The sequence below is a fragment of the Erpetoichthys calabaricus genome, chromosome 2 (assembly GCF_900747795.2).
Source record: "Erpetoichthys calabaricus chromosome 2, fErpCal1.3, whole genome shotgun sequence".
Lineage (NCBI taxonomy): Eukaryota > Metazoa > Chordata > Cladistia > Polypteriformes > Polypteridae > Erpetoichthys > Erpetoichthys calabaricus.
Genome location: NC_041395.2, coordinates 278,612,436 through 278,640,276, shown reverse-complemented (window position 1 = coordinate 278,640,276; position 27,841 = coordinate 278,612,436). Strand labels below are relative to the sequence as shown.

The 27,841-nt window shown below is 37.4% G+C and overlaps 1 protein-coding gene across 1 annotated transcript; it reads left to right on the top strand.

Annotated features, from left to right (window-relative positions):
- Nucleotides 1–3,857: 3,857 nt before the first annotated feature.
- fuom (fucose mutarotase) lies at nt 3,858–24,802 on the top strand. The gene is made up of 4 exons (XM_051923863.1): nt 3,858–3,973; nt 17,794–17,861; nt 20,889–20,960; nt 24,602–24,802. The coding sequence occupies exons 1-4, from the start codon at nt 3,892–3,894 to the stop codon at nt 24,710–24,712; spliced, it is 333 nt and encodes a 110-aa protein (XP_051779823.1). The 5' UTR covers nt 3,858–3,891; the 3' UTR covers nt 24,713–24,802.
- Nucleotides 24,803–27,841: the final 3,039 nt, after the last annotated feature.

Sequence of the window (27,841 nt, the reverse complement as noted above, 5' to 3'; positions counted from 1 at the left end):
GGAGGCCTGAAGAGAGTGAGGCAGAGTGAGAGAGGCCTGGACTTAGGGGGAGTCTGTGGGTTTGTGTGCACTTATTCCTGTAAATATAGTTGTAAATAAACGTGTGGTGGTGCTTAAACATGTCTACCTGTCTGTGTCCGGGGCTCGTTCCACAATATGTAAACATATCTTGTAATATTGTATTTGTGGATGTAAAGGTCTGTAATGTGGTTTGCATATTTGTAGCTAGTAATCCGAAAAGGGAGAAAATTAATCACGTATCTTAAAAAAGTTTTCAATTCCTAAGCTTTCGACAACCTCCCAGGTGTCATCATTGGAGGAAAATGATTAGAGGATTTGATTATACAGGAATCAAAGGCAATATATAGCAAATGACAGGTGGTGGTGCAAAGGGGTGGATCAATAAAGTGTGGTTGGGAGTATGCTGGTCATAAAGTCTTTTTATTATTTAGATGTCCTTCTTTTTAAGCCTGCAAAGCTAGGTTCATGTCCAAATGTTTGTTAATAGCGTTTTCATTTTATAGCCGCGATTCAGCCACCTCTGGCACTTTTAGTATTAGCCTTGAATTTTACTTGCACCATGTCCCAGTTAAGCATGTGCCTGTTCAAACTTGTATGTGTATATCAAAGGTCCTGGGTCCATTGTGATGTTATTGCGTGTTGCGACCATTTTAGATGTTTCTCCTACACATACAGCTGGGCATGCACTGCATGGTATACTCTGTACTGCATTCTGTGTCTCTGATGCAGATTTCTTGCTTTTGGCATATAAAAGAATAGTCCACAGAGTGTTAGCAGATTTATGGGATGTTTTGATGCCTGATTTGGAGAGGATGTACGCTGTACTGGCGGAGTGGTGGCTCTGAGGCTAGGGATCTGCACTGGCAATCGGAAGGTTGCCGGTTCGAATCCCGTAAATGCCAATATGGACTCTGCTCTGTTGGGCCCTTAAGCAAGGCCCTTAACCTGCAATTGCTAAGCGCTTTGAGTAGTGAGAAAAGCGCTATATAAATGCAAAAAATTATTATTATTATTATTATTACTTTCCAATATACCACTGTGTGATAGGGAAGGGTGTGCCAAGTAGGACGTGAAATTAGGTTAGAGTCAATTGTTTGCTGAGGTCTGTCCGTGTATCCATCGCTGATGATGAAATCATGATCTCGCTTGATGTTATGTTGCTATATACTATAATTCCAATTTATCTGGTGTGAGGGATGGCCGGCCATTTACCCCGGCCAATACCCCCAGGCCGCTAGATGGAGCCCTCCCTGTAGCATGGAAGTGCCCCGAAGACCAGCAGGGAATTATGGCCAATGGAGTTTTTATTCCCAACCCTGCTGGACACCGTGGGGCCCACTAGAGGACGCTGCAGGGAGGCTCAAGGACTTATACGTGCCCTATAACCCGGAAGCACGTCATAATCATATGACCAGAGGGAACGTCGTGTTTCCGGGTTGAAAAGAAGGACTTTTTATCTGACCCGGAAGTAAGATGGGAAACACTTCCGGGTCAGGGAATATAAAAGGACGATGGGAAATCCCAGACGTTGAGCTGAGCTGGGTGGAAGGGTGGCAACGCATCTGGGAGTGGAGGATTGGTTATTGTTTATTGGAATTATTATTATTATTTGAGTATTGTGGAGTGGAGGGTGCTTTGTGCACATTTATTATTATTATTATTAATAATAAACTATTATTTAGACTTTTATCTGGTGTCTGACGTCTAGTCTGAGGGTTCAAGGGGTCACGGAGTCCTTAATCTGTCACACTGGCCACAGAGACTTTACTTTAAAAACTAAATAACAACCGCACCATAACGACAAGAATGAAGCTGACCACAAAGGACACTCACTTCTATTTTAATGGAAAATGCTACAAGCAGAAAGAAGGCATACCAATGGGATCTCGATTATCAGGACTCCTAGTTGAACTGGTTTTGCAACGATACCTATGTATTTTATGTTAACAGGACAATCCAGTTCTTTAATAATTATACATTGATTTGCATCATTAAAACTGATCAATAATTTTAAAAAGAAATATTCCACATTTTGGTTGCATGTGTGTTTTACCCAGCCGGTCCCAGTACACTTATCAAATTCACTGACGCCTTGACAATAAATTTGACTGACATATCTGCATTGGGATGAGAAAAATTCACAAGCAATTCAACACTGGTGTGCCTGTCAGGATAAAAGTGTTCCAACATGAATTATCTCTTGTAGAAGATTACTCCAGCTACAGACAGACACACAGACCAACAATGTTCAGAACACACACGTTTATTGTTCTTTGGCACAGCACAATGCACAAACCCCAATAAAGCTCTGTCCTTTATTCTTTTCTCCGACCGCCTCTACTCCTCTCCCACAAGCTCTGCCTTCTTCCTCCCGACTCTGGCTTGCTTGCTGGAGTGAGGCAGCCTCTTTTACACCGCATCCATAAGTGCTCCAGGTGCTCCTCGATCAAGTTCTGGCAGCACTTCCGGGTGTGGCGGAAGTGCTGCATGGGAATACGGTTTCTCTTCTGGCAGCACTTCTGGAACTGTCCAAGCACCCCGTGGTGGTGGCCACGGGCCCACGCAGGGTTGAGCTTCTAAGCTCCAGTCCCGTGGCCTAAACCAATTGGGCTGCCCTCTTGTGTCCCGGGGCGGTACTGCTGGTGATATGTCCATTCCCCCAGTCTTCTCCTCAAAAGGGTGTCCCGGCCAGGCAAAGTCCCGGGCCGTCTGTCACACTCTTTACAATATCACTTAAAGCATGATTGCTCTTTCCATCCTCTGCTTCAGATGTGGGTGTGTGCCATGGCTGCCAGTGAATTTTATTAGATGGAAATTTTGCCAGGTCCAATACTGGAACACTAAGTAAATTCATTGTCAGGTTTGGCACACCTTCATGTCTTCAGCACAAAGCAAATTATGATGTTTAATAGGCACACTAAAAGGATTAAATTGCTAAGGGTTGCTTTATGTGTCTCAGGTGCAAGAAGAACAATTTCTGTGCTAATTTGCAATTGAGTCTTGTGAAATGGTCAGGTTCTTTGGTAAACTCAACAGCACTGGACTATGGAAAGTAATGAGCACTCTAAAGGGTTAAATTGTGCATGGACACTTTACTTTTCGCAGTTTCGTTATAAAAAAGATTAATTTATAACACTTTAGTTCAGTTTGCTCAGCCCAGTATACTCACTGGCAAACCTGGCACACCCACATATCTAATACATTGGACTAAAAATGATATTTGATTGAAACTTTAAAGGCTTAAATAGCTTGGGGCCTCCTTAATTTTCAGTTTTGTAACAGGACAGGTTCATTTTTTAACTTTCAGTTTAAATTGTACCCAATCTGTCAAATTCACTGCCAAACTTGGCACACTCCCATATCTAAAGAACTGAACTTTTATTTCATGGAGCACAGTTCACAACTACTAAAGTTTGTTCCTACCTCTGCTGCAGATGTGGGGTTCTGCCAAATTGTCAGTGAATCTGATTAGTGTACGAAGATCCACATGCAACATTTTAAAATATCGTACCTTTAAATTAATATTAATATAGGTAGCTGAATTGCATAAGCTCTGGAAATAAATGAAGATTCAAATAATTTGCTTCCTTAAGCCTTTAAATAAATTATTAGATTAACAAATATTGATATCTGTCATTTGTATGTTGATACTCGGGAAACTAAAACCGAAAGTAAATGCTGGTAAACGGGGATTTGGTTAATTTAATTCGGATATATTCATGTATGCATTTGTAAGACTTCTTGATAGGCTGAAATGTGGGGCAGGACGCTCCATGGTGCATCATCATCATCAAGAGGAAAGTTAGCAGCTAATCAGGAAGAAGGCGCAGTTTCCTATACTGGGCCATTTTAGAGAAAACAATTTGGAAGATGGTTGTTCTAAAGGGTATTCCTGCCATTATTTCCCCAGAATTGTATACTTTGGCGAAGATGGGTCACGGAGACGAGCTGAGTAAGGCAGCACACTGATCACCAACTGTGGTAAAGCTAATCGACCGTTAGTTTCATTAACATTTAGTTTTTTTAATAAAAGCACTACATTTATAGTGTAAAACTCCGATGATGCATGTATGTTCAGCACAACCGAATTTGTTAATGCAGTGTGGGCGGCTTGACAACAGTATCGGTTGAGATGTTTTGACTGTAAATTAAAACAACTGCTAAGTACTGCGTGGTGTAGACATGCTTCCCAGTGTATAAGCTAAGGCAGCGTTAGGTTACAGTGATCAGCAGGGCGCTGCATCTGGGGGAAGCAAAATCTTTTAGCTTGAGGCCTATCAGAAGGTTCATTGGATGATCCGTATTTGTACAAAGAATCTACTGTAATTCATTGCTATCACTGGACTGCTTTGTCATTGCTCAACTTAAAGACCTTCGCAGAGGAGTAGTATGTACAGTACCCACTCAATCCATGCGTATTCAGTTTACCCATCCAACCAAGCACTGGCTGAACTTACTGTGTAGTACAGAGGTCAGCACTTCATGGGGAGACAATCCCAAGGAGATTAGAGAGCTATGTGCAGACCTACAGCCACTAATATAATATTACTTTACATCTATGCAGAGCCGGTTCTAGGATTTTTGCTGCTCTACGCAAAATTGTAAATGGCGCCCCGCCACCCTCTTTGCTTTGAGAGGAATCATCGTTGCCAGACCTGAACATTGAGACTTGGAGACAGGAGTGGGAACGTCGAAGTATTTAGGACCTCAAATTCACGATTTGAGAACGTCGAGTTATAGCAACGGCTATTTACCACACTCACTCTCTGCTATTGAGGGGTGTCATTTCAGAAAATTAGTAGGTATTGACCTGTAGTAGTTTTTATTTATTGCTTTTAACATTATTCTAAAGAAAGTTAAGAAAAATACTCTTTAAATATTGCTATAACCGTGTATTAATTACTATAGTTATTTATTTAAATTTCCATTTAAATGTGTGCCTTCTGATGATGGTGACATTCTACATATATATATATATATGTATATATATATATATATTGTAGCGACTAGGGAGGGTGAGACACAAAACAAGTGCTGGAAAACGTGGTGCTCCAAAAATGCTGAGTTTATTAAACAAGACTGGACAGAACAGCCATAAAAAACCTTCCGCTCCTTTCTTTTTTTTTTTTAGGGTCCTACACACACCCCCACCACACCCCCTCCTTCCTGTCTCCACCTTCCCCCTGCGCATGCACCTTCTATCTTTCTATGTAGTTATAAAAAAACACGAAGCCTTCCCTAAACAGAGTAAACAGAAAACATTAATTACAGTACGTCACAATATATATATATATATATATATATATATATATATATATATATATATATATATATGTATGTGTGTGTGTGTGTGTGTGTGTGTGTGTGTATTAAGACATTACCGTAATATTACATATCATTACATTCAGTGAAATTGAGAAAAAAACGATTATCTTTAAATAGGAATTTTTACCCACAATTCCTATTTACCGTATGCTCGCGTATGCAAATAATGCAATCTGTTGGATTTATGTATGCATTATATCGATTACTTGTGAGTCTTTATGCGGAGGCTGTACCGGTCCGTGCCAACTATTTTGGTTGTTCACGTGATCTTCAGTGGCAATGGGAGGGAGGGGCATGAAAAAGGAACTCAAGGCAGGTAGTCATTTCAAGAGCGTGAAGAGGATTTCAGCATTTTCTTTTCTCATAAAAATAAATTTATGAAATAGCGTGGATGTAATTTTTACTGTTTAATAGCATTTGCCCTTAACTCTGAAATGAACATGAATCTGAAGGTAGGTGCGTATTCGGCAGGCACCTTATTCGTGTCTATTCACTTGCAGCCAGCTACTTACTCGGAAAGGTTTTGCAAACCAGTTACTTATTCAACATTCACAACAAAGCAAATATATTACAAAATGTGTATTAATTATTATCATTACAAACCGATCCATTATTTGAAAAAATTAATATTCCACGAGTGAGTCACATCATATTGGACCACCTTAATATTCGTGGTTTTGTTGCAAGACAGATTTCTTTGTTAACTTAACGTTGAGATAACACGCAGGTGTATATGTCATATTAAACATGTTATACTAATAGATGGTATGTACTGTGACGTAAAAACATTAGTACATGCTTTTTCAGTTGTATATTTTTATTTTAAAAAAAAGACACAATTGACTAGTCTTCATCAGTTTTGGTAAACTATTGGTAGGTTACTTGCCTGAATCACCATATGTTTTAACATGCAGAAACTTTATGTGAAAAAAGAAGTTTATATTAATTAAGAAGCTAATTAAAGCCAAATTCCTCCAATCAAGTTTGTTAAATGCTGCCACATCTACAGCTTAGAATCTTTAACTGTTGAGTTTAAAATATTTTAAAATATATATTAAAATAGGATGGAGTGGTGTCTCTGAGGCTAGGGATATGCACTGGCTATCGGAAGGTTGCCTGTTTGAATCCCGTAAATACCAAAAGCGACTCTGCTCTGTTGGGCCCTTCAGCAAGGCCCTTAACCAGCAATTGCTGAGCGCTTTGAGTAGTGAGAAAAGTGCTATATAAATGCAAAGAATTATTATTATTTAGGATTGTACAATTTTACATAGGCATCTGCTATGTTCTTTGAGACGTAAATTTAGTTACTTATCAGGGAAGCAAGGATTTATAAGCATTATTCTAAAATGAGTATTATTTACAAAGAGAACATATTCAGGACAGAAGTGTGCCCAGTAATGTCACTGAAATTGCAGCCATGGTGGTTGTCAGTGATAATGTAAAGTCCCTAAAAGTATGTCCATTGCATGTTAATTCACACAGTCATGTGCCAAGTGTTCCAGTAAATTTGACCCATGCACCCCATGTTAAACCAGGGAAAAACTCAGCTTTAATTTAAAAAAGAAGTATGTCTTGTCAGGGCGGCACGGTGGCGCAGTGGGTAGCGCTGCTACCTCGCAGTTGGGAGATCTGGGGACCTGGGTTCGCTTCCCAGGTCCGCCCTGCGTGGAGTTTGCATGTTCTCCCCGTGTCTGCGTGGGTTTCCTCCGGGCGCTCTGGTTTCCTCCCACAGTCCAAAGACATGCAGGTTAGGTGGATTGGCGATTCTAAATTGGCCCTAGTGTGTGCTTGGTGTGTGGGTGTGTTTGTGTGTGTCCTGCGGTGGGTTGGCACCCTGCCCAGGATTGGTTCCCTGCCTTGTGCCCTGTGTTGGCTGGGATTGGCTCCAGCAGACCCCCGTGACCCTGTGTTCGGATTCAGCGGGTTGGAAAATGGATGGATGGATGTCTTGTCAAGAAACTGTTAAAATTAAAATTGCCTAAACTTGATTTTACCCATTACATTACCCATTGAACATCACAGTAAATCCCATCCATTAGATACTGGAGTGTGAATACTTTGTCAGTCTGACCCAGATAACCACATTGGGCTAGGAAAAACAGCACTGCATTTTAACAAAGGCATCAATCTTGTAACAAAAGTGAAAATTAAGGTGACCCAATTATGATGTAACTCACCTTTGCAGGTGCAAAATGTGGAGCATTTAATTCTTCAAATTATAGACCATTTTGTAATGATGGTAATTTATATACATATTATAGAATATTTTGCCTTTTTGTTAACATAGAATAAGTAACTGGTTTGCAGAAAGCTGTGTGAGTACCTGGCTACATCCAAATATGTAGCCAGGAGCAAATAAGGTGCCAGCTGAATATATGCCTAACCTTCTGCCTCGTGTTCATATCAGACTTAGGGGTAAATGCTGTTAAACAGTAATGATTACCACCAAGCCCCTTCACAAACAATATTTTTACAAAGCAAATAAAAAGTATTTCTGTGTGATATTTTTTTAAACTACACAAAACCCACAAACAGTGTTCCTTGCTGATGGAAAAAGTTCCAAAATGTCTGAAATGAACCTCTTTCCATCAAATTAGTATTTTGTAAATATGAGACATTAATCTAATGATCACTAAATTTTATGAAGCTGGGTAGTGTGTATCTCTTTTGACTGATCTGGTATACAGGATCTTTGCCCATAGTTGCTTCAGTCAGAAATCATTCAGGTGTCGATAGCTTAAAATGCAAGATACACAATACTGAAAGTACAAGCATCACATAAAATATGCATTATTGCAGACATGTGGCACTAAAAACTTGTTAATCTTGGCATGTATTAAGCATTGTAGGAAATATTTTGCTGCATTGAAATTAAACAGATTCAGCAAATGCAAAGCCAACATGGTTCCTTTGGAATTATCCACTTACTTTTGATAATACCAAACACTCTTTAATCAGAAATTGTTTAATTTCAGTATGTTAGACATATACTGGTCATACCATACAACATACGTAGACCTCTCTGACTTGGCATTGAGTTATTGTTTATCACCATGGTAAGAAGTAGACATACTCTAACATCTTCCTTTTTTGTTAAAAATGCTGATATGCAGTCAGGTCTATTTGGACAGTAACACAATTTTCATAATTTTGACTCTGAACACCACCACAATGGATTTGAAATAAAGCAATCAAGATGCATATATAAATTATAGATAAAGACTGTAAAATATGACTAAACAAAATAACAAGCTTAGCTCATATTGTTTTTGTCTGTCTTATTTCAGACATTAGTGATCCTCCATTTTAGTGTAACTAAAGTTTATACAGTATATGGTATTAAGAGCCAAATATTACTTTGGAAAAAATGTAAAAACAAATAAATACATAAATAAAAAATAAACAAAATTCAGAAATAGAAAAAGAGGGTACTTCAGTTACAGTGCATGGCCCTGAAAAAACATTCATCCTGTATTCTCGATTTCCCAAAAGGTTAGTTGTATTATGCTAGTTTCTGTATTGTTTATGCATTTTGTGTAAGTTGTTGTTTTTAATGTCTTTAAATGTTCAAGTGCTGACAGTATGTGAGCAACTTCCTGTTTGATCATACATGTTCATTTATTATGAAATTAGAAATTGGGAGATTTGCAGGTCATTTTTGCCTTTCTTTGTTATTTTTCCAAAAATTTTAATAATGTTATGGTGTTTACTGTTGTAACCAAAGTGGGAAATGGTGCCTCAAGTGAGAAATGATATAATAATTAAATAATAGGCACTGAAGAGCCTTTAAGGGGAAATCAAGTGAACACGAGTCAAAAGCCTAAGAAACTGACAATGGCAAAAAAGCAAACAAAAATGCGTTCCAAAATTTTAAGTCAAAAATGTATACCAGGCAGCCCTAACAAACCAGAAGTCATTTTACTAAAAAAGGCTAATAAAGGTCATAGTTTTATTTATCTATTTTGAAATCCAAACAAGTGTGGGTGATGTGAACCACCATTTTAATTAGGCTTTGCAGGATGACATCACAATGAACATATAAATATAGAATTGGACAGTACAGAAAGAAAGTAAATGTTCTCACAACATATTCAGAACATTTACAAAGTCATCAATTTCCATGTCACTTTTATAGAATCATATCACATCTACATTAACACTGATGTGATTTTTATGTATTTTATGGAAACTAACTGTGCTACTTCGCTTTGCCCAGAAAATGTTCTATGTTAATGTATGTTTTTTTTTTTTTTTTTTTACTGGGGTTTATATTATTAGTTCTTTGTAGCAGCTTACTGTTGAACATGCTACATACAGTCCTTGGCGGTCTTGGTATGTAAGAGATTGCAGTAGAATCATGTATTAAAGGACGTATCTAAATTGGAGCATTCAGTAATGTTGCAACAGTGATTTAAAGTTGATTTATTAAAGCTGGAAACTGCTAAAAATATCAAATCTCTATTAGCACCAATGCCTAATATTAGTACTGCCTCAGTATATAGTATGTGTAAATGAATGTCAACCAACAAAAAAGCAGAAGTTATGACTTTTACTCAGTCAGAATCACTACCTTGTTCTCTTCTTCTCATATTCCGAAAAGCAGCATCAGATATAGAAAAAAATTGAGCTTCATTCTGTTCAATCGTGACTTGGCTGCATTGGTTATTTTCTTTGTTTTTTGTGTTTTTTTTTTCTTTTATTTATTTATTTACTTATTTAACTTCAAAATGCTCTGATCCTTAATTGGTATTTTGGAATTGGAAACTTAATGATGGTCAGCATGTGAACAACAGTGTTGTCTTTTCCAAAAATGCAAAGCACACATCACAATATGTAACATTACAAAATGTAATTATCAAAACAGCTGAATTTCCTTTGATTTCATTATATTTCAAGTGCAAGTTTGCAATAGTGAAACTTACTTAAAGTTTTTTGGGGGCATGTAGGTTTAGAAAGAAAGATGTTTAAGAGTTTGGTAAAACTGCATACACTGGTTTTGGCAACACAATTTTTAGTAAAGGGTTTAGGGTTTGGATCAAAATAAACGGGACAAACAGATATACTCCAAGGTAAACACTGTAATCCAACAAGACATTAAAATTGTTATTCCAAAGTGCAGTTGCTACATTTGATGACATGTTACTTTTATCAGTGCTCTTATTTAAACTTTGTGAGTGCTGATGAAATTGTCTGGAGCAGTACACTGGCTAATGGGAATTATAGTCCCCACGTTGGCATTTTCCACAGGGTTGCAGATAAGATGAAAGGTGGGTAAATATATATTAAATTCCTTTCTTACTGAATCAGCTGTGCAAAATTGACTATGTTCACTGCCACAGCACCTGGCATGCACTAGAGCTTTATAGTGCCTACTAAATGCGTCTTATTTAAGCTTCCCTGAACTTTGCCCCTTTCACTTCACTTCTGCAGACAGCCTTCATTTAAATAGATTGACACAACACATTTCTCTGTGTGATCGCTGTCAGTTCTGGGGCGAAATGAGGGATATGGTGCATTAATAATGCTCTAGCAAATGAGACATTCCACCGATAAATACCAACAAATGAAAACCACATATGGGGTACCTTTCTGTTTTCAGATATGTCACTACATTTCAATCAAATCTGTCAAGGTATGTTTGAGATTTTGGGATTTTTATTTTTTCTATAGTACAGAAGTTCATCCATTACCCAACCCTCTATATCCTAACTACAGGGTCACGGGGGTCTGCTGGAGCCAATCCCAGCCAACACAGGGCACAAGGCAGGAAACAAACCCCAGGCAGGGTGCCAGCCCACCGCAGGGTGCGCACACGCACAGGCACACACACCCACTCACCAAGCACACACTAGGGACAATTTAGAATCAGCAATGTACCTAACCTGCATGTCTTTGGACTGTGGGAGGAAACTGGAGCACCCAGAGGAAACCCACACAGACACTTGGAGAACATGCAAACTCCACACAGGGAGGACCCGGGAAGCAAACCCAGGTCTCCTAACTGCGAGGCAGCAGTGCCACCCACTGAGTACAGAAGTTTTCACTGTTAAATACTGATATATCAAAATGTCCTTTCTTAGTGGATACCTACTGCCCTAGATGTACTATCCTGTCAAATTTCAGCTTTTACCTAAACAAGAAGAGTTTTTGTTGATGAGTGAGTGAGTGAGTGAGTGAGTGAGTGAGTGAGTGAGTGAGTGAGTGAGTGAGTGAGTCAGTCAGTCAGTCAGTCAGTCAGTCAGTCAGTCAGTCAGCTTTGCATTATGTATATATATTTCAGTCATCTTTATGTATGTATTGTATGAATAACAGTCATTTATTTATCTATTTCTTACTTTTTCTTCAAAATATTGTGTGAAAAAATTATTTAAACATGACCCAAGATTTAAAGGACAATGTACATGCTAACATATATTGTGCAATGTTTACTCTTAACTCATCACATTTTCAGTATAAAGAAGCAATGGTGCTTCTCTTAGTCTGGTAGAATAATTTCATCATAGTAGTTGTCTCCTTGAGAACCTGGCTAAAATAAAACATAAAAATCATTGTTATATTTCCAGAAATTAAATTTTAGTCCAATGATGTATAAACGTATTTACAGTATGTATCACTACTTGATTAGGTTGATTAAACACAGTAAGTCAGGAAAGGTCAGCTAAGCACTGTGATGCACTAAATAATTAAGAAAAGTACTCTATATTTTTAAACCTCAAATATTTTTCTTGGAATTTTTTTCTTTTTCTTTTCAAGGGTTCACTTTCAGAGTGTAACACACATTCAATTTATACTTAAAATCATAGTGACGTTCTCATTGTAATTTCATTGTAATTCTCATTGTAATTTTTGAATTATGAAGTTTGCATTGATATACTGTATACTTTAAGAAGCATTTGATATATAGTGTGTAGTATGGCTTTAATAAAAATACTTTATAATCTAAATGTTGTAATCAGCTTTTCAGATTCTATTTATACAATTCTGTTGAATTCCTCAACTTTTAAAGCCTGTTGCAAGAATTTTCATTTAGATAGCAACTACAGTAAAAGGATTTTTGATAGTTCATTGATATGCACAGTTTAAATTTAAAGCTCTGTGGGAGACAGGGGTTTACTCCAGATGTGTCCACATTCTCCCCGTGTTTATATTTTTCTCCTGATGCTTAAAGTTTCATTATATTTCATGTTTGCTATGGTAATTGTTTCTCCTACGTTTAATTATGTGCTATGATGAAGTGGTACCCTGTGTAGGGTTGATATCTACCTTGTACCTGATGCTTAAGGGATTGATGGTGTTTGACAATAGACAGATAAATGTATGACAGATAAAATACATTGGCATCATGTTTGGGGTTGGTTCCTGCCTTCCACTCTCAGGAAAGAAAGTAGCCTTCCTGCCCATTCATTGCAATTAGTGTTTTCAGAAAATGAATATATGTGTGAATGAATACAATGGTTTGAATGAAGTATGGTGCTGCTGGGATTTGTTCTGGTGACCCATGACCCTGTAATGAAAAGCATGTTCAGCAAATTTTATGGAGTGCTTGGATAATAATACATTGAAATGATAATATTGACATAAAATCAAGCAGAATCAATTAACCCACTTACTAAATTTGTGATTCAGAATGACAATGAGCAATTTAAATCTATTGACTTTTTAATTTAACCAATACTCCCATGGATTCACTTATTTGAAACTTTAACATTTGCATATTGTTGATATAGAATTATCTGAGACTGAAATTTTTATCATTTTACTGGGGTATAATATTTATAAATGAAATATATCAAAATCAAGATAGCAGCTTAAACAATAAATGTATATTTTACTAGATGTTAGCTGATACATTAAACAGTAAAATCCTCGTAAGGCTAGAAACATTGTTGGATCAATAAGATTATTGCAGTGCTAACCTCAATTCTGCTTTGACTATAATTTTTCTAGGTGATTTTTTTTGTTTATTTTTTCAAAATGAAGCTTCATGAGTTGATCTTTCCTGAACAGAAAATGGCATGTGCATGATTACACCCAGAGATACCATGGGATGGCCGTCTTTCATATTAGTATTTTCTTTTAGGTTATATTATATATACTTTATAAATAAATTGGGGTTGTGTTAAATTCACTGTCTGCCTAAGGCGTTTCAACAAGAATAGCTGCAATATGACCACTAAATTTGGCCTGTTTGGTCTTTGGGCTCACAATGCCAATCACACATCCTGAAGTCATTTCTGGCTGCACAGAGTTCCACTCAGTCACCCAATGCTTCTCCATCTTGACAACAACAACATTTGTATTTCTATAGCATGTTTTCATACAAAGAATATAGCTCAAACTGTTTTACAAGAAAACAAAGAAAAAAAACTTTCTAAGCTTTTGAATTACTATTTTTTTACATTTGTATGTATTTTCTGTTATGGTTATAATTATGTACTGTCTTTTTGAATGTGATTCCATTCTATGAGCTTTGTGTGTGGTTCCCCAAGACTTAAACTTTGTTATTTCCTTTCTGCAAGAAAACATGCAATTAAAGATTTTTTTGGCCATCACTACAAACCACATGGGGTAAATAGCATAAAAAATATAATGGATTGAGTATTCCTTTAAGCCCATAATAAAGAAGATCAGGCAGCTTTTCACTGAAGTTTATTTGGAGTTATCTTGTGAGTATTACCTTTGCTTTTTTTTTTTTTTTACTGTTTTCTGTATTAGTATTTTGGGATTTGTCTGCTTTAGGATGGTCTTTTTAGACAACAACTTTTTTTTGCTCTTTTCAGCTTTTCTTGTTATTTCTTTTTATTTAATATAAGTAAGGGGTATTCATTTATAACTTATTCTTGTTGCCTTTCAGATCACAAGCAGGAGTTTTTGCTTGATTTGCCTCTCTTGTGAGGCATTTTAGAATATTAAGTTTATTTTTTTAACTTTTCTCCAGTTTTCCCTTTTTGGGGCCTAGTCAGGCCAAAGCCTTCTGGTGGTAGTTGGGAGTAAGCTGGACTGCCTCTTCTGGGCTGGCAAGTTAAGGTCCTGGTCTGTCTTTATGATATGTTTGGTAGGCCTAATTTCCCTTGTTGTTGTGTATGAGATTCCATTTTATAACATACACATGCACACTTGAATGTATTGGTAACTTGCAGGGTGGAGGGCATGCAATATCAAAGCTGACTCAAGAATCTTGGGAAAGTCAATCCTAGCAATTTTAAAAGTGAACTGATTGTATTATCTCTGGTGAAGGTTGGTATATGTGTGAACAAAGCAAAAAGTACTGGGTAAAACATCAGGGTATGCAAAGTGCTGATGTTAACTCAAGTTAAGAAACCACAAGTGATTCAGATGATAAAAAATTTAAATCTAACTTGTTTGTATAATGCAAGTTGTAAGTCTTTTCTAAGGTTAGCAATAGGAAAGTGCGTGAAAATTGGAGAGATTTTGAAATGAGGAAGCTAGCCAAATTGGCCAAGGGGTGTTTTGTTAAGTCCAAGATCCCAGCAGATGCAGCCATATGCCGTCTGTTTCACAGACAGCATTATCTACCAGCAAATAGATTGCCACACTCTTGCAGGACTTGACACAACAGTGAAGCTTGTGGAGGCATAAGGTTGAAACTGAGCCTGTACTTTTTTATTACAGAATAAGGCAATAACGTGCTCTTGGGACCTTCCTACTTTATGCAGTATTTGTCCCTTTTTCTACTCCCCATGCATAGTGATGTTTGACGTGTCTTTGATGTGATGTGTCTTTGTTCAATTTAGGTTTGTTTACAATACAATTGTATTCTTATCTGCATGTCTCCTTGGGACAGTGGTTCAATACCAAAATGAGACTTGCACACACAAAAAAAGTATATAGCATGCAGGAAATTTTATAATGTAAAAAAGAACAGAAACAAATACAGGATTGGAGTACCACTGATAACTCTGTTTATTGTCCACTGTAGAAAAAAAAAATGAAAAAGTATAGATGATGTAGCCACTAGTGACATGGTGTCTCTTTGTTTGGGTATTTTTTAGACGTTCTTCTTAAAAAGCTCTGCTCTAGTTGGAGGTCTGGTCACAAAAGACAGAGTTCTTCCAGTGGCACCAGTATTGGAAATGGAGGAAGGCAGAAGAGATGGAGTTGTAGTTGAGAGGCAGGAAGTGATGTCAATTATCCTTTGGTGAGACAACCTCCACTCAAGGAAAAATGGAAATTGTGTTACCATCCTTTTTGGATGTAACATACCCCAAGCTCATGTGTCATACAGTATATTTGTTAGCATTGTTTAAATATATTCTGGAAAACATTTACACATATTGAAATTAGCAAAAAAATAAAATAAATCTGTCTTTTCAGACAGAAGTCCATCCATCAGACTGGTTGTTTCAGGAAATGGTGCCAACTATATGTGTTCTACCCCAAAAGGGGAAGTGTTTGGGTGAAAGTGGGCTTCAGTCTTCAGTTATCCTCAACTCTTTGATTCTCTGGTCTGCTGATGAAAAAGGAGATGTATATATCAATGTCAATGTCAACTTTATTTATATAGCACATTTAAAACAACATCGGAACACTGTATATGTTGTGGTGGATTGCCGGCATTTTACTCCGGCCCTCACCCCCAGGCCGCCAGGAGGAGCTCTCATGGCCTCATGGACTTTGTAGTTTCTACACACAGCCCTGCTGGATACCTTGGTGGCCACCAGGCATCGCTGTAGGAGGGCTCGTGGGCTCTTATGTGCCCTATAACCCGGGAGTACGTCATGGTCACGTGACAGGAAGAAACGATGTGCTCCCGGGTTGAAGAAAAGGACTGTTTACCCTGACCCGGAAGGAATAAGGAACTGTGGACTGTTGGACAGGAACACCTCTGGGTCAGGGTGTATAAAAGGACTCTGGGAAGCCCAGTACATTGAGCTGAGCTGGGAGGTAGGAGGGCGAAGTGTCTGGGCGAGGAGGAGAGAATTGTATTGGTGATTTATTGTTTATGAATAGTGTGGAGTGGAGGGTGCTTGGTGCACTGGGTTATAACAAAATAAATAGTCTTGTGCTTTTACTTCATGTTTGGAGTGGTACCTGAGGGTCCGAGAGGTGGATCAAGGGCATATCTGCTACAATGTATATACACACAATCACTGGCAACTTTATTAGATACACCTGTTCTACTGGTTGTTAACACAAATATCTTATCAGTCAATCACAAAACAGCAACTCTATGCATTTAGCCATGTAGACATTGTCTAGACAACCTTTCTGAAGTTCAAACTGAGCATGAGAATGCGGAAAAAGGTGTTTCAAGTGACTTTGAACGTGGCATGGATGTTGGTGCCAGACGGGCTGGCTTGAGTATTTCAGAAACTGCTGATCTGCTGGCATTTTCATGCACAAACATCACTAAGGTTTACAGAGAATGGTCTGATAAAGGGAAAATATACAGTAGTGGCAGTTGTCTGGGTGAATATTCCAGACTGGTTTGAGCTGATAGAAAGGAAACAGTAACCCAAATAACCATTCATTACAGCCAAGGTGTGCAGAAGAGCATCTCTAAATGCACAACACATTGAATCTTGAAGCAGATGGATTACAACAGCCGTAGACCTCACAGGGTGCCAATCCTGTCAGCTAAGAACAGGCAACCAAGGCTACATTTATCACAGGCTCACCAAAATGTTGCCTGGTCTGATGAGACTTTTTCTGCTGCAACATTCAGATGGTAGGGTCAGAATTTGGTGTCAACAATATGAAAGCATGGATCCATTTTGCCTTGTACCAACAGTTCAAGCTGGTGGTGGTGGTGTAATGGCACACTTTGGGCCCCTTAGTACCCTTTAGCATTGTTTAAATGCAATAGCCTACCTGAGTATTGTTGCTGATCATGTCTGTCCCTATATGACCACAGTGTACCCATCTTCTGATGGCTACTTCCAGTAAGATAATGCGCCATGTCAAAAAGTTCAAATCATTTCAAACTGGTTTGTTGAACATGACAATAAGTTCTCTGTACTCAAATGGCCTCCACAGTGCCAATGTTCCTGTACTGTTTGCCAAACTAAAAAGTGTTAAGTAGGACTTTTAGCACACCTAATCCTACACCCTTACCTAGGATAACACTTGATGAATGCTATTGGCCAAGGAAGTTATGAAGTCACACAATGTTATTTTTGAAGAAGCAAATCCCAGTAAATTCTTGAGATAGCTAACTGGGGAATTTCCTAATTTGTAATGTTGAACAAGGTTATTGTTTTCTACTTGCCAAGACATCTAAATTAAATCTGAGTCTAAATATCAAAAAGAATGAGCTTGTCCTTTGATTTTTCACAACCATGACTGTCGGAAGGCAGGAGCAGAGTTGGTCTTTCTTGGGCTGTTCAATGCATGCTGCAGCTAATATCATGTATGGATTAATCATTCTAATTTATATGTGAAATGATGCTAGGCTGAACATTAATTTGGCCTTCCTTTTGTCTCTAGTTCTTGCTGATGTAAACTTTCCAGTTTCTTCAATTTGCCGATTTGGTCCAACTGAAATAAGAGCAGATGGTAAGTGAAATACAATATTAAATCAGTTCTGTCCTAGATGAGCTTCTGTATATGTTGGTTTCAACAATTAAGAAACTTTAGTTATGATTTTTGCAAAGTACTTAACAAGAGTTTTTTCTCTTGTATTGGTTTCTTTACTATTGATAGTTGAATTTAAAGCTTATACTCCACCAATTAACAATTTACAGTTATATACTAATATTTCACACTTCTCATTCCTCAAACACCAGTGAAGTTTGTATTCCTGTAGTAACACAAAGAAATCCACACAAGATGAGGTTCTCATGTTGCTACAACTGACAAACTACAGTAATTATATTGTGGCAACAAGGAGATGAAGTGTAACTCAGTGTTGTGCCTTCCATTAAAAAAGACAAACAGAATAAAAGAAAATGATCAGGAGAGAAAATATTAAACAAGCCAAATAGCCAAATCTAAGAGTCAAGCTTGTCTTACATCTAATCAAAATCATAAGGCAAGAATCAAAACAAGAAACAGAAATCCAGAGTCAGGAACCAGGAAATCTAAATAACACCAGTACTTACATGTGCACATGATAGATTTTTTATTTAGTCTTAAGTAGAGGCAGAGAATTGCTGCTGTTGTTATTTAAATTCTGCAAGCTCAGATAGAGATTAATCTGTTATTCTGGTGTATTTCAAGCATCGACTTTGGGCATAAGCTGCCTAGCAATCCAATGTCTGGTCTAGGCAACAAAGTCTCAGGATGGTGGTGATGTCCAGGGAAAAGACATAAAACAAAATCAACATACTTAACTGTTATTTGAATAAAATTAAGATGGACAGAAACTAATTCTACATAAAACAAAACTCACAAAACCAGGAGTAAAGAACATAAAAGAAGAAAACTAAAGACAGGAAAAATTTATAACGCAAGTAAATCATAACAAGGGTGAGATCTTACCATGCTTTGGTTTAATGAATGGGTTTTCATGTCACCTTTTGAAGTACTGGTGTGCCAGAGTAGTGACTCTCTGAGAATCTGTTCAGTGGTTACAAATGAACTGAAAAATATTGACTTGAATCCCTGAACAACTTCAAGAGACAGGTTGAAAGGAAGGTTGGACTTTACATGGAAATATTAAAATAAAAGACTCTGAGCAGAAGACTTTACCAAGTGAACAATATCAAGATTACACGTTCATCATATCTAATATGCAGATTCTAGAATAGTTCATTTTATTTTCAGCATTTCACATATGATGCTTGAGATATGCACAAAAGATTGCAGAGAAATCTTTCAATCTCTCCTCCTAGGTCATGTCTCTAGTCGCCCTTCCCTGAACTTTCTCTAGTACTGCTGGCATTCTTAATGGGCAAAGAATCTTAAACTATTTTGAGTGATCTTTACATATTTTGTGAGGTTCCTCCAAAGGTGAATGTATATTCATGAGTGAGTATGTCTTGTGATGTACAGACTCCATGTCATGCTGTTGTTTTTGAAGAGATCTTTTTTTAATTATTGATCAAAAAATGTTTTTAGCAAGAACTATGTCACTTTTATGTTACTTTAAAAACTATGTCTCTTATACTGGCCATTTTTGCAGCTTGCTAGATGTCAGTTTTTTCTCCTTTAAAAAATTGAAGTGCAGCAGTATTTTGTTGCTATTTTGACTTTTGCTGTCATTTCACATATAGGTATTCTTACAACCTTTATTATGTTTCACAATAAGGACTTATAAAATTTCCAGCTTATTTTCATCCTTGGCTGAAAATGATAAAACAGGTCACAGTGGGTCTCCTGCCCCATCATCGAGTGAAGGATAATTGAAGTAAATGACTTGAACATGCAGTAGTGATACTGGGTACACCACGCATATTCCACAAAATACACCTGTCTGAGTTTTTACTTCATCACAAGCAATTCAGAAGTGAGAGTGAAACATTCATTTTTACATATCCTATTTTCCATGTAATGGAGGTCAATTTGTGAGCTCTGTGAAAAATAGACTATGTGTGACAAATGTTGTGTCAGAAGCTAATGCTGTTTCCTTCTGGTGTGGAGGACAGTGACGTTTCTGCAGTCAGGAATGTCACATTATGAACACTGGCACATTGTCACTTCTGGATAGAAGAAGATGTATAAGCCTGAGTGGAATAAAAACTCAAGATTTTAAGAAAACAGTAGGCGTGATGTAGTGAGTACGTGAAAATTGCATAGTTAAAAGGTGCATTCTTCTTTCCAAATCATAGTATGAAAGAAAAACGGATTCTTCCTGTTTAGCAAATAAAGTATTCTTTGACTTACAGACATGGATATTTTACTGAATTACTCTTTACACACTTACATTATAAACCCTTTGCTTAGACCATAAGGAAAAACCTGCAAATTTGTGGTTTTTCTGCAGAATAATCATTTAGCTCCATATTGCTTCATAATTTGTATAAACATGAAAGGAATGGCCAATTACTACATAAATGCTTACAATTCGCCTCTTTGCTTGCAGTGAATTAGCAGCAGCTGCACTATGTACCAAAAGAAAGATGGCAGGTTAAAGTTCCTCATGTGCTTACTATTATTAGAGGAAAAGCAATACAGACTGTTCATGTAGAATGAGAAAGGAGTCAGCTTGACTTTATTGCACAAACAAAGAAGCATAATGAGATCATATATGAACAGCACTACATTTAATTAAGTTAAAACATTTCAACAATTCTCTACTTAGTTTAAACTGTTAATAATAAAGGGAACATAACAGTGTTTTACTGTATCCATCCATCCATTATCCAACCCGCTATATCCTAACTACAGGGTCACGGGGGGTCTGCTGGAGCCAATCCCAACCAACACAGGGCGCAAGGCAGGAAACAAACCCTGGGCATGGTGCCAGCCCACCACTGGTTTTACTGTATGTGTGTTGTATTTTTAAAAGAGTATTAGAAAGTGAAATAATGCTTAAACTGAATATCTTAATCAGCATTTTAAAGCTGATTTGACTCTCTTTCTCATCTAATGGTCATGAATGTTACACTGCAGAAATTACACTGTGGTTTCTTTCTATTTCGGGGTTAGGTGGTCCACAGCTCTTGGAGGCCATTTTAAAGTTGTTTCCAATTGATACATATGTCACTAATGCAGTAAGTACTGTTGAATAATATTCCCGATAATAAAAATGTTTTCAGTTTTAAATTATTACAGATATATGTTACTTTCTAATTAATGCTCATGAAACAATTATAGACATGTTTTGTTGTATACAGGTCTATTTTTGGCTTTTATTTCCTACATATTCATATACTTTCTAACATAAACATTGCCTTACTTATCCATCTCTTTAGCTAATGACTAGTGAAATAAGTTAGTCCACGCATCTTTCATGTCATAAAAACAATTAATCAAACAATACAATGTTGGTCCCTGGTCTGTCTTCACTGGCATCAGATCATTGTGTTACTCTTTATCATCATCTTCATCAGACAAAATACAGCCATATAGATTTAAAAGCTAAGTAAACTGAAAGCTTTGCAACCACTCATTGCTCAGGAAAATAGATTGGCTATGAACTGTGTAAATTAAAACGTCAGTGCCTCATGTTTAGAATCAAATGGCTTAGAGCTGGAAAAGTTCAAGCCACAATAATATGGAACGCTCTTTCAGACTCTGCATGTTGCATGATTTGAAATGCACCATTCCATATTCAGTAGCAGCACTAACTACAATGAGAAAAGTGCTTGCTGGTCAGGGTGAGTCCAACAAACAATAAACAAAAAAACATTTTCTACATAGATACCTGTTCTTTCAACACCAAGATTTTACAATTTCATTTTGCTGTTAGGATCTCTGACTTTTACAAATTTATTGTAAATTTCCTACTTACATAGTGGCACAGTGGTAGCACTGCTGCTTCATAGTAAAGAGTTAAAGTTTCACATCCCAAGTCCTCCTTGCGTGCAGTTTGCATTTTCTCTGTGTCTGCATGGGTTTCCTCCAAGTGCTTTAGTTTCCTCACACAGTCCAAAGATATGCAGGTTAGGTGGATTAGCTGTGCTAATTTAGCCCTAGTATGTGTGTCTGTGCGTGTGTTCAACCTGTTATGGACTGGTGCACTGTCCAGGGATTGTCCCTGCCTTGCACTCTACACACCCCACAACCCTGTTCAGGATTAAGTGGGGTTTGAAAATGCTATGGTATTTCCTTGTTACAATCGTTACCAACCATACTGCTCTGTCTAGAAGACATTTAGGGTTTTTTTGATGTAAAGGACCAGGAGAAAGCTGAAAATCAGAGACCTTCAAGAATCAAAAACCAGGAATCAAACCAATCTTTTGTTAGAACAATGGTGAAACAAGAATCAAAGTTGAGAGTTCAGAAAAAATACACCTTAAACCAGAAAAGCATTAAAACATGATTGCAAGTATTTTTCAAAAGTTTATCCAATTTCCGATACAGCATAAAGGCCACCCTGGTATTTACATTGATGTGTCAATGAACTCACATGTACCACAATCTGGAGGATTCTGGGACCCATCACCCTGGCAACCCTTGCCGTGTGATATCCACAAGAAAACCAAAATGGCATTGCAACATAGTGTATTAATTTCCTATGTGAATCTGATTTTATGGACTACAATATGTACAGTATATACTGTAGTATTAGATATACTTGCATGCTGCTGGTCAGTTGTAGAATTACAAGCTACAAGACTGTTGAACCTGACCATAATGGTGAAGGAGGCACTAAGACAAATAACTGTCAATTTATTGGTCAGTTTACATCCCCATCCTTATTGCCATGAACCCCTGGCTAGAAACAAAATGAATTAAGCTACAATTTCATGAAAATTAGAAGGGTAACTAGAATAGGGTAGGAGAAGCTTGGCCATAAGGGAGGACCTCAGTGTAGAACATCTGCTTCTTCAGTTTGCAAGGAGACAGTTGAGGAGGTGCCCCAGGCACAGTTCACTGGGTGAAGGCTTTTGGGTAAAACCAGAACACGCTGGAGAAATTATCTCTCAATTGGCTTGGAAGCATCTGAGTGTCCCCTTGGAACATCTGCAGTAAGTTGCTGGGAATAGAATGACTGTGTCGCCCCAGGACAGTTTGTTGTTTCTGCAGTTCTCACCAGGATAAGCATAAAGCAAATGATGAAGGTGACAATCATGATGGCATTAAACATTTCATCTTCAGTCCGGCATTTCATCTTCAGTCTGTAGACAAATGTGGGTAACTTCTTAAAATGTTCTCAATTAAAAATATTGCCTGCTTTCAGATGTGTTTTATTATTGATTTGTTCCTTAACAATTTAGTGGTGCTTCCATGCCTCCACATTTTTACTTGCGCATGGACAGCAGAAAACGAGTGCATGAGATTGTTATTATGGCTTTTCAAATTTCTGGAATGCTATAACTTTAAAGACATACAGTTTTTTTTTAATTTTCATTGTAATGTGAAATTGCTACTTCTTTTTATTGTTGCTGTCAGATCTGCAGGCATAGAGTTAATCCTTAAACACAATTTTACTGTAAATGAACTGCCTAATGACACAAATGTCATTTTGACCTACTACATTTCTCTGTGGAGAGAATTAAAATCAGAAAATGTTTGCCATTCCCTGATGAAACACTGCTCTAGCATTTACAAAGTAAATCTTTTTGTTTTCTTTTAATTTTGAGTAATGTGGTACTATTCAAAAAAAGTAACTCAATTTAAAAACATTTTAATTTTACTTAATTTTACAAAGAAGGATGGTTTCATAAGCATGATGCAGCACTCTCCTTCTGCCTTGCTTAAAACCTGGGTGTTTGGATCTGTTATGTTGACTAGTGCAGTTCTCTGCTGGCAGGAGTACCGTCATGTGTGACCCAGCCCCTGCAGATGATTCAAAGTGCCGTGGCACTTCTGGTGCTCAACTAATCGAGGCTGGCATGTGTCACTCCTCTTTTCAAATCACTACATAGACTTTAGACGTATTCCGTTCAAATCCTTGATGCTTGCTTATTGAGCAGTCAATGGGCTGACACCTGTATATATGGAGACACTTGTGAGCTGGTAACTTGTGGCTTGTGGCTTGAGGGTGGTAAGTAAGGCTGTGAAAGGTTGGCAGGGAAATACAAATCCTCCTGACTGACAAAGAGGTGAGACCATGCTACTCTTATGGAGTAGAGGACAGTTGTTCTACTCCACCATATGGTCCTTTGAAGTAATAAACAAAGGTATATATAGGAAATCGGGCCTTTAACTACTCCACAAGGCTGAAGGAGTTGTCACATGCAGTGATCTTATGGGGAATACTCAAAAAACAGAGCTAGATCTAAAGCAAAAATGCTTTTGACTATAATTTGCAGTGTATCAAGTTGGAGCTGTTTGAAGACCAGTAAAGTAAGCCTCACAGAAGTTTTTTTTCTTGTTTTTTTTACTCTTCACCTCTCTCTTTACGCTTTATTTATCATTCTAAGTGATTTATTCTAAGTGCAGAGGCCTGCCACTAAGGCCCATCATATCAAAACGTGATATTTTGCTTTATGCTGAAATATAATAATTACTAGAGGCATTTTGAAAAGTGGTTTACTGAGAAGGATATCTTAAAAATGGGCCCATTGATGAGTTAATTGGATAAATGTCATTGTTTTTAGACAGATTCATGATGTCTGTGGGAAGATTTTAAGGAGTGGTAAGGACTATTTCCTTGTGTCTGATAGGAAATGACTAAAGATATATGAACTAATGCCTGTGCTGATACAATGTGTCATAAATACAACTTTCAAATCTTTCACTTCAGGCTGCTGTGATGAATTTGGATGAAGCTGACCAAAGAAGACAACTTTCTATACCCGTGTGGTATAAATATGAGAATTTACTGAAGAGAGCTGGATTAGATGTATGTTTTTAAGCTATTGTAAGCATTGCTTTTCTATGTAAAATAATAGAAATGACCATTGATATGCACTTATTTTCTTCATAAAACATACCTTTTTAGTAATCCACCATTTCAGTGCAATCAAATTATTTTAATCAATTCATCTGAATGAATTCACACTTACTTTATATACCACCATTTAATTGTGAGCACTATCTTGAAAGCAATAAAACAAGCAATAATCTATTATATTATATTAAAAAATTATAATTATAATGTGAAACAGACAATCACCATAGGACAAAGGCATGAATTATAATGTCATTAGTAGTAAACAGAGCTTATGGGGTTTCAAAATGGCCCTTTAGAAGCATGTACTGTATCTATGCCTGGAAGCACAGGAGTCTCAGTACTCGAACAACCTCAAGTGTTGTATGGTTGCTGCATTTAGTTTGGAGCTGATTGAAAGGGGATCTTGACAACATTAACAAAATATATGCAGTAGCTCTTTCTTTGCACTGCCATATCTTGAGTAATTTACACAATCACTCATGTAATTATTAGCCATATTTTTAGGGCTCACAGTAGTTTTCATTTATCAATTCACTAGATTCAATTTTGGAGCCTAATCTGGCAGAGTTATTTACAAGTCTGGAACCAGTCCCAGATGTGGCACCTGTCCATTGCTGAGCGTAGTCAAGCATTTACTCTTTCAGTGATACAGGCCCAATAGGTTTTCATATACAATTGGGTTTGAAGTAACTTTAGCAATATTTGAGAAAAGCTTGTCATGAATTTGTCTTTCTTGGAAAACATGTAAATTCCCCTTCTGCGCAAAAGATATCTGTGAGGTCTGTATCTTTAAAAATCTCAGTCCATCTTCAATTACTCCTGTTTCCTGAAAATATGTCAGGTGACATAGTGGCACATTGGTTTGTGCTGCTACTTCATAGATACAGAGTTTGCTCAATGTGTGGGATTGTGTGTTCCCCTGTGTCTGCATGAGTTTTCCTACCACACCCCAAAATCAACATATTACATTAATTAGTGCTTTTAAACTGGCTTTATGTAAGTGTGGGTGGGGGGTGCATCTGAGTGGCCCCTTTCCAGATTTGGATCCTATCACGTGTCCAACGCTGTAGGATAGATTCTGGCCCTTCACAACCCTGAACTGAGGCAAGAGATTTGGGAATATTTTGTTATGTTAAGGAAAGATATCCTGATCATTTTACACTTTCCCCTCTAGCAGTTGTTGCATATTTGAGCCCTCAATATACAGTACGTGACTGAAATGTGTTTAAATGCATCACTGAAATTGCCGAGGGGATGAAAAATATTAAAACATATAAATCTGGTGACACTTGTACTCATTACTCAGGATTGAGAACTATTAAATGATTAATGCAAAGAATCCAATCAGCACATTTACATCTGAGACAGTGAAATTGTAGACTTACAGTATTTTCTATTACATATGCATTTTTATTTAGTTCCAATGACTACTTTATAACAAAAATCATTGTGCAAGAAGACTGTTGTCTTTTTCCAGTTTCTTAACAGAAACAGCACAGAAGTAAATATGCTAATGATTTGGCACATCCTGCTATGTGAAAGCTTGAATAAAATAGCAAGTTTGTAACTAGCATGCATGATGGAAGTACTATTACTTCATTGTAAATTGTGGCGGAAGGCGGCCGGTGCCATTACCAGACAGGGTCACCTCCATAACGGAAGGACAGGGGGAGATGACTTATAAAAGGCGCCATCTCCCCAAAACTGCTATTTGGCAGTCCCCCTGGGGTGTAACGGCCCCTCTGAGTCCCACAGGGCTATATGTGACTTGGTATTGGTCGGTTCAGTCCTGTTGGGGTTCCAGGGGGAGCTGCAGAGCCCTATTTTGGGCTTCTGCCACACCTGGGAGTAATTCCAGACCTCCCTAACGAGCCACATGGAGTTCTCCCGGGTGCAGCTTAAAAGGAGCCAACTACCTCACAGAAGAGAGCCTGAATTGGGAGGCGGTGGATGAAGCTCACCTATGAGGTGTGGAGAAAGAAGGGGGCTACAAGGCTCTGGAAGAAAGGGACAGTGTTATTATAGCATTTGTAACTGTGGGTATCAATTCTTGGAGACTGCTCTGGATTCTTTTCCCTAAATTAAAAACCTTTGGTTGAATGGAACTGGTGTCTCTGCCTGTTTGTGTCAGGACAGGTGAGCTCTTAATTACCACAAGATATATACAGTAATGACCAGCAATCTTTCCAGAATATTTAGAAAAAATGAGGAATGAGCACGTACAGATCACCAGTCCATTTAATGGCATCTAGTATAATTACATTTTTATATTCCATTAAACTGTTTGGATCTCTGGTCAAAGTTGCAGTTTTCTGATTGGATAGGTTTTCAATTTGACTAAATAAAAATCAGTTTAATAAATGAGAAGATGTATTTTTCATTTAAAATTACAATTACCTTCAAGGTTAGTTATTAAGAGCAGGCTGTATTCTGAATTCTTTTGACTTGATAAATATGAATATTAAAATTGTTTCAGGTATTCTCAGATACTTTCAGGTGTGATGACCAATGCAGGCCATTAAGCAGACAACTTGGTGTATTGCAGGAGTGGCCTTTAAACAATTCAATTCCCACCTTTGAATCACTGCATACATACAAATATGTTTTTCCATTTTTTTAGTTTGCTTTTTATTTGTGTTGTTTTCCTTATATTTTGGGATCCAGGAAGGCAACAATGATTTTTTTTAAGCACAAGCACAGGGAGCAAAGCCATTTGTGTCATCTTGTGATGGCATTGTGATCACTTATGACCTATAAAGGGTGTGAATTAATTGGAATTCATCATGCAGAGTTTTTTGTGAATTTGCCATGCCGTTTTTTATATTCAACACTCTGAAATTTTGAGGTCTTTTTTTCCTTCTAGGCTTGTGTATTGCATCCATTTTGCTTCTTGTTCCTGAGCACTTTTATGGGCTCTGGTTTGTTCTCTTTACGTCTTTTTTTACTTTATCTTGGTCTTTTTTATTTCTTTCACAATTAATTTGTAGTTTATTGACTAGCTTACTGAATGAAACAGGGAGATATGCATTCAAATCTGTCCTTATAAGCACTGTAGAGCGGCTTTTGAAATAAGCTCCTTTTTTCAGGCCA